Genomic DNA, 16,431 nt, shown 5'->3' on the forward strand with positions numbered 1-16,431 from the left:
ACAGCTGCACACACCCACTACCCTCTTATCCTCTCTCCTTCCACCCTTGGGCCCTCCAGCAAGCACAACACATCAAGGCATGGATCCTTACCCACCAACAAAATTATATTGCATATTTTATTAATGAGCCGAAATTACATAAAGTCATTAAAAGTGGATGAGTATGCTCAGCAAAAGATCTACTTTAGAGGTTTCATAGGCACAGAGCCAGGGCGTTTGGCACCAGTTTGGCACACACGTAGGCAAGAATGCTGCAACATAAAAGAAAAACATTTCACCACTTGGCTGAAGTCAAACATTGTACTGTATAAAGCCACCAACGACCATTGCATGTATTCTACTTGGTTTAATCTTTGAACTGCATGATCCGTGACTAAGACACATTATGTATGGTTAGTATCCTGGAACAGTAATTGCCACTGTTGTCCTTGAGTGTGCTGCTGAACGGTACAAAGAACCAAAGTGTATAGATACAGCCAGGCAAAAATGTGAGGGACAACAACAATCACAAATCTGCTGAACTTTATGCTTTGAAGTTGAGTGTACACTGTCTTCAGTATTACATGATTCATAACACCCCAAGTTGTCTGCTCACAAGGACAGGGTCTCTTTGTTGAATGAAAGTATTTTGACAAGCATCTGTTTGGTTATTCACACCTGCTCTGGGCTCCTCAGTCACACATACTTGTGTTGTTTTTATCCTTTTGCCGACAAGGATTGGATTTTTTTTCTTAAGGGTTCATGGAGTTTTTGTTTTTGGAATACAGACAGTTGACAAAGCAGCTTCTGTAAGAACCCAGTTTTCTTTCACAGTGTTGTACCGGGTCATGCCTGGCCTCTTTTTGACCTGACGGTTGACTCCCCAGAGCAGAGTTCAGATAGTCCTGTCTTTGACAAGATGATCAGTAAAGTGGGATTTCCAAACAACAAACCGTGGCTTTATGCAACAACAAACTTTAAAAATGTAGCTAAACTTCACACTATTTAACTGAAAAATTTAACTTCCTTCATTAGTCTCCTATCATTTGAAGGGTGGTGCCACAAGATGACATTTAGTCATTTTATTCAAAATATTGGCTTTTTTCCATGATTATAAAGGTAAAATGCTGGATTAATAAGTATTAGTGATAATAAATCAATTATAGATCTGAAAAGTGAACCCTTACCAAATTCTTGACCAACTCACTCCAACTCTTGTAGTACTGTGTGAGGCAGCTGAGGCATCCGTAAAAAAAATATTGTTGATCAACCTACCCTGCTAAATTATTGGCACCCTGTCTGTGGCTTGGTCAATTTCCAATTTACGCTTCATACCGAGGCCATGTGCGAGGTATTCCAGCAATCTTAATTGATTAAAAACTTATTTATGCCACACTTTAAAGAAATCCATTTAGAAAACTATGTAATGCATCACATGGTAACCACCCATACTTCCTCTTTGTGGCTATTTGATTGGCTGATTTGTTTCTAAGAATCTTAAGTATCACATTATGTCACATGGTAGCTTTCTAAAATAGAAAAACAGATACCACAGGATTCACATTCACTCAAAATAAGAATAAAGCACTGAACATTTCATGGTTGAGACTGTTGGAGGGAAAAAAGGCAATTGTACCCACCATCACAAGTGGGCAGTTGGTGGCTCCAGAAGTGGTTCTTCTCACAAACCAGAAGTTCCTCGTGGCTCAGCCTGTAGCCTGGGTCACACTGAAAGGACACTGTGGAGCCGATTGACAGGTCATGGCCCAAGCGAGCACCATTCACTGGAATACCAGGGTCCATACAGGAGTATGTGTCCAAAGTGACCACTGGAGATATCAAATCAGACAGTTACTTTTTCATTGTGGTTTGAGACAACTGATATTCCTGCCTCTTGATTTATTTGATTTGAATCCCAAGTCATTGCTTTGTCTCGGCCAGCTACTGCAATGACAAATTATGCTGATTACACAACCATAAATATCTATCGAGAAGGATAAAGGACATTTAATAATGTCCAGCAAGTTTTTCTATCCTGTTGAAGTTTTCTTCATTCCCTAACAAAGATCTCAAGATTCAGTTCAACTTTCATACATAAGACAAAGCCAGGTCATAATTTTGCAAATAAACCTTTTGAGCTAAAAAAGTATAGGCTCATACAATATCTAAGAAACATCAGGGATAGTTCTGTTTGCAAAGAGTATGAATTCCTTGTAAGTTGATACAAATTTTGCTTCTAAAACCTAAGATGACAAACCCAAGACAATCAGAAAAATAAAGTATGTTGTGGGTCTCACAAATAATTTAAAAAATCAAACTTAAAGGTTAACTTTTCCCCTTAATTTAGCTTTCTGCCTCAAAAATTGTGAACAAAATACTTTGTGACACACTTCAGATAACAGCAAAGGCTCTTTTTGAACTGTTGTTCTACAAAGTTTGACAGGTACTTTTTCTGAAGAATCTCAATCATGTTTAATTTTCATGCTCTTTATTTTAGTTGTACAAAGTTTTTGAAAGGTCAGGTGGTAAAAATTAGAATCTCACTCTAGTAAAGAATACAGGGTAGTGGTTTCATTGGGATATAGGTAATGACCTTGTTGACTCTGTGGATCACACGTGCAATTCTGGTTACACTAAAGTGTTTTTGTGCTGTGATTTTTGTCCCAGACTGAGCTGGTTGCTCAGCGGCCATGGCTTCTTTTCTAATCTTCAGGGCTGCCAGCTGCAAAGAGATAACCCTGTTTTCCCTGTGATTTGGGAAGACTGCTGTCAGGATATCCAAAATGTGGGTCTGCTTTTGATACACTAACACATGTGGATTTTAGATGGTTGACTGACAACAGTTGGACAAGCAGTTATCAGGGCAGCAGGTATGCCTTCTAAGATAGATTATCAGGGCATGTATTTTTGGCTTGAAGTATAAGGGGAGGAAAAAGCTGTGATCTGTCTGTCTGTCTGGAGTAATAGATACCAAAATTGCAACAAATACAGAAAAAATAAAGAGCTGCTGAGTAAGAGCATCTTTTGTTCTGGTTTTAATCCATTTTCAGGTGACGGAAGAATATCAGGTGTATGACCCAGTCAAATGTCTTTTATATGGATGCAAATATTCATTTTAGGATGTCTGGCATCAGTGACTGTGAGCACAGCATGAAATGCCTTCAAAAGGTACTACACACAATGTGAAATTTATGTAAAGTTGAACCCACCGAAGAATCAAATAGCATCAGGGACACACACTCACAGCAAGTGCAGCTTGAAAAGGTTCAATGACCCATTGTAATGCATTTGTTGGAGGAAGTGTAGTATGGCACTAAACAGCCAAAAGAAGTTACTTTAGACCATGTGGTAGAAAATGTGCAGTTAACAGAGTAACTCAGTATTGCTTAATTGTCAGTTAGCTCCAGCAACTTTAAGGACAGAGTACAGAACCATATTGACCAGCCTTCCCTGCCCATGGGCATCAATAAGCCTTGGCAGCTCATGGCCCTGTTCCCAGTTTCCCTTCAAACACTTTTATAGGTACTGACCACTGCAGACTGGGAACCACATGAACAGTGCCCAAGTTTTGGGGATGTATGGCCAATACAATTTTAGCCCTTTTCATAGTCCCCCAAAATGTACACACTAACTCTTTCTTAGCTTTCTACGCAGCAACTTGAAAGGACATAATGTTCTCTTGCTGCATGATATATTCCACCCCCTGACAGGTGTCAGTGTAATGAGAAATGTTATTCACTTCACCTGCCGGTACTCATGATGTCCTGGCTGATTGGTGTGAGTGAGCACCACAAACATACAAACATATATAACATATAATATACCCCAGACTGATTTTTCATGTATGTTCAGGGGCTTTTCTTTTACTTGTCATCATCTGTGAGATTTTTTTCTTTCCCTTCTTGGGTTATTCACTATATTTTTTTCAAAAGGGAATAATTTCTTTTTCTGAACATGTAAGAGACACAGAGGCCTGTTTTTCTATTGTTGGTGATAGTTTTTAAGGTGATCTGCAACCATCTGGAAGGGGAAGCTAAAAAAGAAAAAAAAAGGGTGAAATTAAAGCAAATATGGTGGGAATATGTGAGCATTCATACAATCTGATAATATTGTTTTTATAACTGAGTAGATCTAATTCATCCATTAAATACCAAGGAAATGAAGCAGTGCTCCTGTGCTTCTGTTTATTCAAAGCATAATTCGCAACAGCCTCACTTTGTAAGACCAATTTTACAAATGAACTAGGCTGGGTTTCCCTAAAGCATTTCGCAATAAGATGTGCCCTAAATTGCAATGGAAGAAGCTAATATGATCTTACTGTTATTGCTTTTCGATAGCCTCATCAACTAAAGAGAAATGCGCTTGAGAGAGAAACATAATAAGACAAAGGCACTTGTGGTCTGCTTTCAGTCAATAATACAGACATAATAACAAACGCTGTCTTATGAATCACATCTGAGTGACAAGGGTAATGGTGCTCATGCAAACAATTGTGAAAATAGATCACAGCATGTCCAAAGTATTTTCCTGGTTGATTTTTCAGACTATTACTTCATTAACCATGAGGTGTAAGGAAAGAAAATATTTATTTAAAAAAATCTCCCCTGAGAGCAGATGATTTTACCACAATGGTTGTTACTCAAATTATGTAACGCTATACTTAACAGAGAACTATGTCTGACGGCTGTTGATGGCATTGATCACGAAACTTCACTGAATTTTAAAGTCCTTGGATTCTTTTTTTTCACTTCAATAACAGAAATATAATTTAATAAGCAGCACTGACATACTCATACCGCAGCACGTGTACTCAAGTTAGAATTTTGGGACTTGGGAGCTCCTCCAACAAAGCCTAGAAAGCTGCACTCAACATTCACATTTATGCAACATGAAACTTTTAGTAGCAGCGTTGACCTTGATGTCCCTCAAAAGTAGGTGATATTTAAAATTCTGTAGCCCCACTCATGAAATTTCATCTTAGACAGTTTTATGGTTTGTATTAAGGGCAGCTTAGTTGTCGCCATAATACTGGCACTCATAGTGTCTTGACAACAATAGTCACAGCCAGTTTACAATTGGCCACCAAACATTTTTTCCCCACTATTAACCACTGCATACACAGACTTTTGACTTCAATGTCAAGTGTATGATATATATTTTTAACCCTAGGAAATCCCCCCAAACAAGTATCATCCCAAAATAAACTGTCAAAATAATCCCAATTTTATATATGCTGTGCATGTATTCAGTAGCAGTGTACCCTCACCTTCATAAAAGATCTTGAAGCCACTGTTTGATCGACTGTTGTCAGTGGTGAAAAGCAGGTATAGGAAGTTACTGCTGCTGAACAGGAACTGTGGGACTTGGGTTCCATTAAATGAGCCAATCAGAGGAGACAACAAGTTGGGACCATCATGCACTTCCAGGAAGTCATAACTGAGCTCAGTTTGAAACCTTAGAAGTGGAAAGAAACAGAGAAAGAGAACAGTAGAACAGACAGAACAATTCTTGTGCTTTGACAGATTGGACAGTTTGAAGCCTTTGAGCCTGTTGTGTCTGCAGAGGAAAATGTATAATTTTGACAAAATAGCACAATAATACAGCTTACACATCTAGTGTTCCAATTATTGCGATAGATCAAGATCAATATGTTTCATGGAAATGTGACACGGTATGGATCCATGGTAACCCTTAGGTCTCTACAAGTTCAAACGAGTGAAACAGTTACTCAGTTCTATTTTTATCAACACTGTTGGGAAAAAAAGCTCCACCAACAGAAACTCCAGGAATTATAATATATCCGGAATACAGCCAGTATCCACTGTTTAAATCAGGGTAGAAAGTAGGCTTCGAAAAATATGAGTGTAATGATTTGACCTTTTCACTGAGGAAACACTGAGTAATTCTTTGTTTCTTTACAAAGGAGAGTGTCAGCACAGAGGAATGTTGATTTAAAGTCTGAACATTTTATGGTTTCTTTTTTAATGGTGCCCCATAAAGATCTAAAAGCAAGACTGTCTTTGTTTTCAGTGCAGTTCACCAAGAAAATGAGCAGAAGCCAGTAAGCAAGACAAGAAATCACTTGAGGCTTTCAACATTTTTGGAAACTAGGTCCAGGATTGCACTCCACCTCCTCTAAATTTCTATTTCTACCCCAGAAGCTCCTAGGGCTAAGGGTACACCTTCTGTGTTTTTGCATATGTGCACAAGTAATTTCACACCTCTTAAGTGTGCCTACATACAGAGGTCTGTATGTGTACAAAAATTAATACACCAGTTATTACAAATGCTGTGGAAACAGGAGTGTGTATAACTTCACTGTCTATGTGTGAGGATGTCAGAGAGCATATCTTTATCTCCACAGCTGAGTGGTTGTGTTTGTCATACAAACCTGTCAAAGCTGATCTTGATGGAGGTTCCCAGCTCGGACTCAATGACCCACTCACAACTGAGGGAGTCTTTATAGTAACCTGGCCACCCCGGGGAAAGGATAACACCAGACGGCCCTGAGTAGTGGCCCCCGCAAGGAGCTGGTGGAGGATGTGGATTTTGGTGGAGGGGAAGGAGAGAACAAAGATATGTTAGAGTTATAAAAAGAGAAAAGCAGAGAAATTGGATGAAATGGATGTACACCATAAAAAGTTTTTTTTTTGAAGATGATATCACCCAGTTATTTTTTTACACCCAAATAAAAAGGATTGCTAGGAAAATAAACACAGAATGAGTCACCATAGGGCTTGGGCTACACAAAAACCTGAAAATAATACGAGATAAAAGCAGCTCTGTTTAGGTGAAATGAATGTTCCTCATAGCCCACTCAGCTTTTAAACAAAAATCCCCTCTGTTCTTCTCTATCAACTCTAAAGCTGACTTATGTGTCCGGCTACCACAGAACTAGTAAGCTCATCCATTTCATTACCTTCACATTTGGGGATGAGTCCGCTCCACATCACCTTGCCTTCCTCCAAATGGCATGTGATGGTGTCAGCCCCCTGCGTCTTGATGAAGCCCTCCTCACAAACCACTGAGATGGAGCTTCCCAGCTGGAAATTATCCCCAAAGCGTCTGGCATTCAGCGGTATTCCAGGGTCAGGGCACTCATTACGCCCGAAAGCTTGTAATGAGAAGAAAGAGAACAAGATCTGGTGACAAACGCTCTTGTGTGAATGAGAAATGTGGTCTTTGAGGAGGAAGGAGATAAGGAAAATGGATGTAGCTGTCTGTGAAGAGAAAAAAAAACTAACAGAGGTCTGCTCTGTACACCTTAGGGTGACAATAGCCTTTGTCTTTGTGGCTTGTTGTGACACCGCCAGAAGGAAAAAGAATTATGGTGGCCTTGTTTTGGACAATGAGGTACAAGAGACAGGAGCTCTTTACACTGAGGCACTTAAGCTTCCCTAAGGGAACAAGGTATAAACATCTTCACCTGAAGTCTAAGAATTCATTTAATAAGCACTGGAGGGTTAGGATATGCTTTGTCACTCACTGTTTGGTTTTCATTTCACTTTAGATAATACAAAAACTGTTTCCAAGTCTATAAAAAGAAAGCCAAACCAAAACTAAAAAAGTTACACAATGACCTGTCTAAAAATTTTAACATGATATTATGTTTTAATTTAAATGATGAAATAGCCTCTTACTGCTATAGGTGATGTTGAACCCTCTCCCAGACATTGAGTGATCAGCCTGAAACTCCAGCTGCAGCACGTTGCTGTTAGACGTCAGGTGGGAGGGAACTTCAGCCCCTGAGAAGCGTCCTAGTATTGTGGCTCCTGATTGGTCCCCATCTTTGATAGTTAGGAAGTCATAAGGAGGCTCCAGGTCAAAGTCATTGAAAGCCAGATGGATTCTGGTGCCAGGCTCAGAGATTATCAGCCACACACAGTTGAGGTTGTTTCCATAGCCTTCTGGGTAATCGGGAGACAACACTGTCCCCATGGGAGCAGTGAAGTTGGAGAAACAGGGAACTGTATGATACAGGGGTAGAAAATACAGAGATGATTAAAAAACACAAACAAATCCCAGGTGAGGCAATTTGTTGTACAGCAACTTTCTCTGGTCATATGACTGTCTTCACGGTGGATTCTGCTATGACAGGATCAGGCACAGAGTGTATGTCAGCATGATATGGCTAGCTCAGCTATCACAAAACAGCACTGCTCCCATGGGTGCTGAGTAGTTAGGGAAACATGAAACTGTAAGAGGGATGGAGCAGAGAAGTAAATGTAAAAAATGCAGTCATGCATCAGTAAAGGTTCACAGGATATGTCACATCTCTTATTGCATTACTGCACTTTTTTTGTGAGCTGCTGTGGCAAAAAAATTCCCCCAAGGGGGATCAATAAAGAATATTGTATTCTATTCTCTTCTATCTCCCCAATGGACACGTTTCAGTTGAAGGAACAAAAGTCTTGAACTGTGGATTCGTGTTAGCTATAGTGAAGCTCACATGAGGTCAAATACTATGTATAAAGAGGGTCTTCTTTTCTAAAGTTGTTTTTTAAATGTAATCCTTAATAACTTACAGAACCCTTTGCTATCAATTACCCACCTTGCATAATGTCTGTTTACACACAATCCACTGATGGCCATTTAACAACACGGTAATTAATCCTCCGATAGCTTAGTGTCATTGTGAACTTTCTAGGCACATAAGTAATGGCTTCATTTGCTGCAGTGAAAAATAGCATGTATCAGACTCACATATGCAGATGGGGATATTAGCCGACCACTGATTGTTGTTCTGGCAGGTTATCATCCTCTCCCCAATGAGCTCGAATCCAAACTGGCACTCAAAGCGCAGAACATCTCCGTTTAAAAAGCCACTACCCTCTTGGAAGCCATACAGAGGTGTACCAGGGTCGCCACAACTCTCTTTGTCAATTTCTGTGGAGAGAAGGGAGGAGAGGAGAGAGGATGGAGGGACAAGGGAACAAGGGAAAGGACAAGGAAAAAGTTTAAGGATTAAGTAAAACCAGGTACTTGGAGCTATTTTCTTTAGCTTTTTGTGCTAAGGTTCAGGCGAACTGAGTTGAGAGCGGATGATGGAGGAAAGAGTGAGAGATGAACAAGGGAGGAAATACTCATAAAGAAGATGTACTTGTTTCTTTATTGACCAAGGGCGTACAGACACAGCATGAGTTCAGACAGAAAGATGATATCAGCACTGGAGTACCTTTATAGTTGATCTTGAAGCCAATGGAACCCACACTCTCATCAGACTGAAGATGAAGCCACATCTGATGGGACATGCTGACTATCAGGTCTGGGACAAAGCTCCCAGTCAGGCTGCAAAGACAAGCAACAAGACAAGCCACCAGCTTTCAGAGAAAAGCCACTGTCAATTTATAAAACAGCTCCTAAACAAAATATAATGTAATAAGTATACAGCTATGTAAATTAATAAGCAAAGTACTAAGCAGGCTTCATTTCAATGGATACATCACTCTTTTTTTCAAGCTTCAGTAGATGGGACATGCTCCATATTGGACTAGTATCATTATAAAACAATTAAGAATTGTACTTACACTTGGATTATTGTTTTGGAGTCACCTACTTCCCCTCCATCTCCGATTGTTAGGGAATCATACCCAATTTCCAGGTCAAACTCTTCAAAGTTGATCTGGATAACCTGGGATTTGATAAATCTTAGTTATGAGGATTTCTAATATTCAGGGACAATGAACTGAAGCATTTACTGAGTGTCTTAAATCTGGCTCTGTCAATACTGCAAACAGCTTGTGAAAGATGAAATGTTTAACAATTCATGTGTCTGGAGTGTTTTATTGATTTTCATAAATACATGGCAACAACATGTCTGACAGCCAGACCATCTGCCCCCGCAGGTTTATCCTGACAGTCAGTCTTAATGGCTTTTATTTATGGAAGCCAAACCCTTTGAATCTGAGGAGCAGTCACTCCAATCAGATTTCTATTTTCATTACCAAATAAGCAACCATTTCACTTCTCATTTCAGAGGCTTGTATTGTGGGACTATGTTGGGAAAAGTGTCAATTTAAAGAAGTAGCAAATGCACAGAAAGCTGCAGATTTTTGCAATAATGACAAGAAACAATCATGTAAAGCCTTCCTATGTCATGTTTGGTAACATCTCTTGAATCCAGAGTTTACAATATATCGAACATTACTTTTATGCAAAAAACTGCCCCGAAACTCAAACAAACAACGACATCAAAAGAAAATAAAGGGCTTACAAAAAAGGTCAGCTCACATCAAATTTTTGACTTTTTTAGAGATTGAAGCTTTGGAATATAGTGCCTGTCCATGCCATGCATCTTCACAAACAAAGGACACAACAAATATCCTTCAAAGCAAAAACAGAAGCTGACAGCCACATCTTTTCACATTACCGTAAAGCATAAATCTCAGCACTGATAACAGCAAGGCAAAATTGCAGTCCAACATTTTTAATTGCCTGTCCACATTCACCCTTGAGAAATGCGCTATTTGTCAGCTGTCATTTCATCATCTCTCTTCGGCCTAAACAAGTGAACATAACTTCACTAAAGATGACACGTCTACTGATGAAATTGGCAACAGCAGCTTACGCTAATAATAATCGTGTAAATTTGAGTCCACTACGGAGACAGTACACACAACAGCCACATTATCCCAGCCTACACTTTGTCTACATGGATTAGGGAGGAATAAAAGGACATTATGATGACAAAGTGACACATCTACTGGTGACAAACATATGATGGCTGTCTGCTCATCCTCAGCATCCCTTTTCTCTAGCTGTTGGGAGGACAATGTGACCACATATCCATGTATAACAGCTTTATTACATTACAATGCATGCATAAGCATAATTACCATAATATCTCTAATGGACCAAGTGTCAGTGCCAACTCTGGCTTGTTTGTCTAGGAGAGGGCATGGCAGCACAAAGCCATGGCACTTGCTGTCCTTTTGAGCCGACACCCCCTGTGTGTATGACTTACTGGAATACCGATAAAGAGCTGGAATTAATGTAGGAGAGCAGTAACGACCAGCAAAACAGCTTTGACCTCTTCACTTTGGGGACAAGCTGATCTCATTCAATCATTATTTCTCTCCATTTCTGCAACCACAGATGAATTAAGCAAATAGCTAAGTTTCAACAGGGAGGTCAAATTGATAGTCCAGTGAGAACTGAAATGCAATACACTGCAGCTCTGTACATTAATGAGGGACAGTAACAATGGATTCGAGTCCAAATATATGCATATTCTATGTAACCTTTTCTCACCTTGGGAAGCCCTTGGAAAATAGGTGCATGCATAAACAGAAAGAAAATGCTGCGCTCCACAGGCAGGAAGTTTCTAATATGCTACAGTGAGGAAGTCAAAAAAACATTACCTGATAAATTCGGTGTACACTCATGCCAACCTTTTTTTCTTGTAAGGTGATTAGTTTCCAGTTACAGGGGTATCTTAATCCTTCAATTATTCATTTTTTAATTATGGCGGTGGTTGCTTTCTGTATACTGTACTGCTGTTATGAATAATCAGGAAAGATGGCATATGCCTGTACTCTGTTTCATAGACTGTTAATGTGTCTCATTTTTTCAGTTAGTAAAGATTATTACAAGTGCATCACAAGATCTTAAAATCTATTGTTGTACCTTGTTTGGATCACTGGCTGTTATGATCCACACACACTGGGAGTTACTCTCGTACTGGATTGGGAAGTTAGGAGAAGTGAAAGTCCCAGAGGGCCCCTGGAGATTGGACCCGCAAGTTTTCACTGAAACCATAAAAGGGTGAATGTTGGTCATGATGTTAACATGAATTAAAAATAGTAAATCAATACAACTTTGTGTAGGGATGGGTACCGGATTAGGTACTTTTATAGGTATCGACCAAATTCTGTCAAAAGTACTGGGTACCGGTTCACAAAAAAAATCAAAAGGTACCATGTTTAGGTACCTAAAAGCGTCCTTGTGACTGTGAGGGAGTGGGCAATTTTCTATGCTGAACGTGAAAACATTATTATAAGGTAATAAAGTGAATAATAAATTGAATAATAAATATGTTAAAATGGAAAAAAAAATATTATTAAACAAATTGATATTTTTTTTTACCACATAACACAAAAAAGTACCTAAATTGGTACTGTTGGGTACCAATACTGATTGCCAGGTACCAGGCATCAGTAACATATTGTTTCAAATGTGAAAGGTACCCATCCCTTACCTTGTGCCTTGGCAATATTTCTGTACAATATTCATAGTTTGAATTATCTTAACAGAACTTTGAAGTCAGTTGTAAGAATGTAAGACTCACAATGTAAATGCGGTGCAGGAGAGAAATAACTCCTGCACTGTAATATGACAGGAAGGTATTAAACTGTTTGCACAAGCAGAGAGAGGGTCTATTAGCTGCATTTCCATTAATCAAATAAAAACCGCTCAAGGTATCATGAAACATAGAAAAACATCCAGAACTGTTTTGGATTGAAGAATCAGAGTGCTGCAGCAGGGGCTTTCATACATAATTAACAGAAATGAACTTTCTTCTATCTGCATAGCCCATATCCAGAGGCAGTGCCTTAATCAAACTGTTTTATTAGCTCTCTAGAAGCCTCGCTCACCCTTGCAGACAGGTCTGTGGTCGCTCCAAGCAGCAAAGACTTCGGCAACGCGCTGGCAGGTAATCGTTTTGGAACCCTGCAGCACATGGTCTTCATCACAGGTAAATTGAGCAGTTGCTCCGATGCTGAAAAGATAACAAACACCATTAGCTCCTGAAAAAGCAATCAATTTCCAAAAAATGACTCCTTGTAAAAAAAAGAATTCATTATTTAATTTGTGTCATTCATTACAGTGTGCAGTGTGCACAGTAAAACTGCACAGATACTAGATGTATGTCGCTCTTGTCCTCAGAGTCCAAACAAATGTTACAATCGCCCCTGTTAAAAAGAGCTTGAATGCCCTTTCACAGAGGAGTTTTTTATATATGATTCAATGATCAGGGTTATGTAACTATATCAAAGCTGGACATAAAAAAACAAGCAAATGGACTCCAGACAAGAATGATCATAGGCATAGAGGGCACATATATTTATGGAAACACGCAAACATACTCAATTCTGAAGGATCTCAGGGTGGATTTCAAAGGACTTTACTGTTAAATATCAGCAAATATTCCCATGACTCAGGCATAAAAATCAAGATTATAAAGCTTCATTAAGTGCATTTAAATTGCTGACTTAACAGTGTGATGTTTGGATGGAAAGAATGTTCTTCTTTACTCTCCCTCGTGTTAATCTGAGCTCTGTCACTCACCTGAAGTCAGAGCCAACCCGTTTGCCATTTTCCGGCTCCCCTGGGTCGGGGCAGTAATTAGACACCTGTTTGATTCCTCCTTCATTCACTGAGTGAGAGAGAGAAGAACCAAAAGTGCTATGAGAGAGACACTTAAACTGTCAAAGCTTTGTACTTTCAGCAAACACCCACAGCAATGAAAAGCACTTGACTAGAAAAAAACTGTCTGTTTGGATGTTTAGTAGTTTGCTTGGTACCAGATTTGATGTCAGGGATCACATAGTTACACAAATTGACCTCATCTCTCATTGTCAAAGACCTTCAACTGCCAGTTCTTTAGAAGCATTGTTATGAATACACATTTGTGTTTTGCGATATCATCGGGGATGCCAAGGGTAAATGTAACTCTCTTACCTGTGCTAGACAACAGGCAAAAGTGTATCAGGGTCCAAAAGGGACTAAGAGGATTAAGTAACCTCAGCTATCAATTTCAGGAGCTACAATGATCACTCAGCGAGCCTTTCTGTGTATAAGAATGGTTTAAAAACCCTGGAGAAAGCCTTCTAGATGAGTGTGTCCTTTACTGCAGTAGGAATGTAAACGCTCGGAGGAGGAATATACTTTATTTTTTCTTATTTGTGCTCTCACTTTAAAAAGGCTGGTCCCCTCTTCACATTATGAGCTGTATATTAAAGACTGTAAGCACTAGAAATGAAATTCATTAATTATTTAGTATCATAATTATTGTTAAAGTTTGTTTTAGAGTTTGCAATAAGACATCCAACCTACATACACACAAAGACCCTCCTGTTTCAACGCCCCTTCGTTCTCTTCTTTGACTTCCTTAAGGAAGTTCATTAGCTTTGAAGTTAATTGTTTCAGGTTATAACATTGTTATGGGTTCAAGTATATGCAATGAATCCACAAGGCATATGAAGCATCTCGTCTCGTCTTTTAAATGATATACAGTGGTGTCTGGTGGAAGAGATTACAGCCCTCTGCATTATTCATGTCTCCATGCTTTGCAGCATCTACCACACGTGAGGTAATAAAGATTACAACCTGTTATCACTGAAGTGTTTAGCACAGTGTGGAGTTAGGGGGAATTGTGTTTTAGATTTATGTTAATGACAGAGCTCCGCAAGCAATTAAAATGCGTTCACTTCAGCCTGAAGTGTACACAAATCATCTGACAAGTGAGTGGTCACTCAACCTTGACTACAGCTGTGTGTAGATCACACAGTGCTTGAACATAAGTCATTTTAATGCATTGCTTAAACAGCACCGGATGAGGCAACAGGGATTCTGAAACTGATGAAATTTAGCATGTTTTGCTGCAATATACATAACAAGCCCTGGTCTAGCTGAGGTCATTTTCTGTCATGACAGAACGTCTGGGACAGCAGGTTATATAGGTCATTAGAAAGAAAAGGACACTGCACTTCTGCAAAATCTAGTACTGTAGCTTAATTCCTTCACCGAATGATGCAGCATAAAAAAATGAGGCAAGAAAGAAAACAACACCCAGAACGCAAGCCCTACATAAACAAAAGAAGCAATGAAAATAGTTGCATAAGAAAAATAAAAGACTTACTCAAAGACAGTTTGTTAGTGTTGTCCTTTCCTGGTAATAATTTTACCCCTCTGGATTTAAGCTCTCCAGAGCTTTTCACTGGTCGAGAGCAATAGAAAGAGTTCATTAGATAAAAGAAGTTACAGTATTAGATGTGAGAAGATACAGTACAAGTGTTTTTTCTTTCTCTGGATCACACTGGTCCTGGGAAGAACATCAAATGTAATTGCTACAAGTGAACATCCTTTTCATAATAAATGAGTCCCAGCCAAAGGGCTGCCCTGGCATTCTATAAAGCTAAATTACTTTCTCATGTTTGTTTGTTCATGGGACTCAGACATATTAAACTGTGGATGGAAACTGATTGGTCTGAGCTGATTTAGTGGTTATAGCTTGTAGGGGAGATTCTGTGTAGAATCAAAATAAAGTCCAAGGACTGCAACACTACATATCAACAGAGTTTAATTAAACACAGCAGGGGCTATATTGCACACAAAAGCCAGGTGATGCAAGCGGCTGTCATAATTTTGAATTATCAACACGATGGCCAAAAGCAATTAATGATGTACTGAGCAAAACAAGGCCATTTGAATTTCAAAAACATCACAACAGCTCTCCACTGAACTTGAACTGTAGGTCAACTTGTTAATTCAACCTGTTACAAATACAATTGAGCTGTTAATCTATTTAGCGACCAGACAAAGCTTGTTCTACGCTCAAAAGCAGGGTGCATACTAAAACCCCTCAATGCATGTTCTTTGCTAAAACATATCTGCCTCTTACATCATAAATAACAAACGCATATAAAAACTGTTTCACCCCAGCGTAACCATCTCCTGCAGTTGATGAAAAATGCAGTGCTCCTGATTTTATGTCATCACTTAGATGCCAGAGAGTCGCCAAACATGCATGTCACTGAACGCTTTATTGAGATGTTCATAATGAAGTTGCAGGTTTAATATTTTACTTTGGGCCAGGCTTTAAGCCTCAATGTTATAGTATATGCAGCACACTCTCTGACTTTTTAAAGTCATACCAAAGAACAATGTCAGGGTAATGGATTACTGAGCTCTAAGAGCTGAGTTTTATAAGGTGGAAAGTATATACAGTACTTATCTTTCAAATTTTGATTAACAAGACCCTTTGAAGTCAATGGTTTGAAGCAGAAAGGCCTTCATGCCCTCTGCAGAGTGGGTACTAATCAAACTGTTTAATATTCAGTTAACAAAGATCAAACATGTTTTGTAATTACAGTATGTTATTCCTACAATGATCCCTTTTTTCTCGGGGGGTTGGGAGGGGTGTTCTGTTATGGTGTATAAATTAAGTAATCATGATGTCTTACCTTGATACTGAGCCCTGAAGCCTTTGTGGCGGTGGTTGCTCTCAGTCACAAAGTGCAGCCGCAACCAGTTTTTGTTGCTGATGATGGGTGCTGGAATATTCACTCCTGTTAGCCTGAGCAAAAAGAGACAAAAATAAAGACCAACATGTGTCATCTGCTAACTTGTACACATATTGTTCACATATATTTCTTGACTCCAGCATACCCATTCTGCCTGGTCATTTTAAAAGAGTCAGTTATTAAGAAAATGTTGGAGGTGGAAGTCTTC

The 16,431-nt window shown here is 39.2% G+C and overlaps 1 protein-coding gene across 3 annotated transcripts in view; it reads right to left on the reverse strand.

Moving 5' to 3' along the window:
- Nucleotides 1–16,431, reverse strand: part of LOC141800189 (CUB and sushi domain-containing protein 3-like) — a 214,653-nt gene that overhangs the window by 127,854 nt on the left and 70,368 nt on the right. For all 3 annotated transcript variants that reach the window (XM_074682596.1, XM_074682597.1, XM_074682595.1), the window contains exons 6-18: nucleotides 16,164–16,276; nucleotides 14,840–14,917; nucleotides 13,267–13,354; nucleotides 12,573–12,697; nucleotides 11,605–11,726; nucleotides 9,507–9,610; nucleotides 9,155–9,267; nucleotides 8,683–8,865; nucleotides 7,620–7,946; nucleotides 6,899–7,093; nucleotides 6,371–6,509; nucleotides 5,246–5,433; nucleotides 1,620–1,808 (exon numbers count right to left, since the gene is read on the reverse strand). In XM_074682596.1, the coding sequence (XP_074538697.1) occupies nucleotides 1,620–1,808; nucleotides 5,246–5,433; nucleotides 6,371–6,509; nucleotides 6,899–7,093; nucleotides 7,620–7,946; nucleotides 8,683–8,865; nucleotides 9,155–9,267; nucleotides 9,507–9,610; nucleotides 11,605–11,726; nucleotides 12,573–12,697; nucleotides 13,267–13,354; nucleotides 14,840–14,917; nucleotides 16,164–16,276 (1,964 nt within the window). The remainder of the gene's footprint in view (nucleotides 1–1,619; nucleotides 1,809–5,245; nucleotides 5,434–6,370; nucleotides 6,510–6,898; nucleotides 7,094–7,619; nucleotides 7,947–8,682; nucleotides 8,866–9,154; nucleotides 9,268–9,506; nucleotides 9,611–11,604; nucleotides 11,727–12,572; nucleotides 12,698–13,266; nucleotides 13,355–14,839; nucleotides 14,918–16,163; nucleotides 16,277–16,431) is intronic.

This window comes from Halichoeres trimaculatus, unplaced genomic scaffold (assembly GCF_033239565.1).
Source record: "Halichoeres trimaculatus isolate MK-OKI-2021-1 unplaced genomic scaffold, fHalTri1.1 fHalTri1_scaffold_12, whole genome shotgun sequence".
In the NCBI taxonomy this organism is placed as follows: Eukaryota; Metazoa; Chordata; class Actinopteri; order Labriformes; family Labridae; genus Halichoeres; species Halichoeres trimaculatus.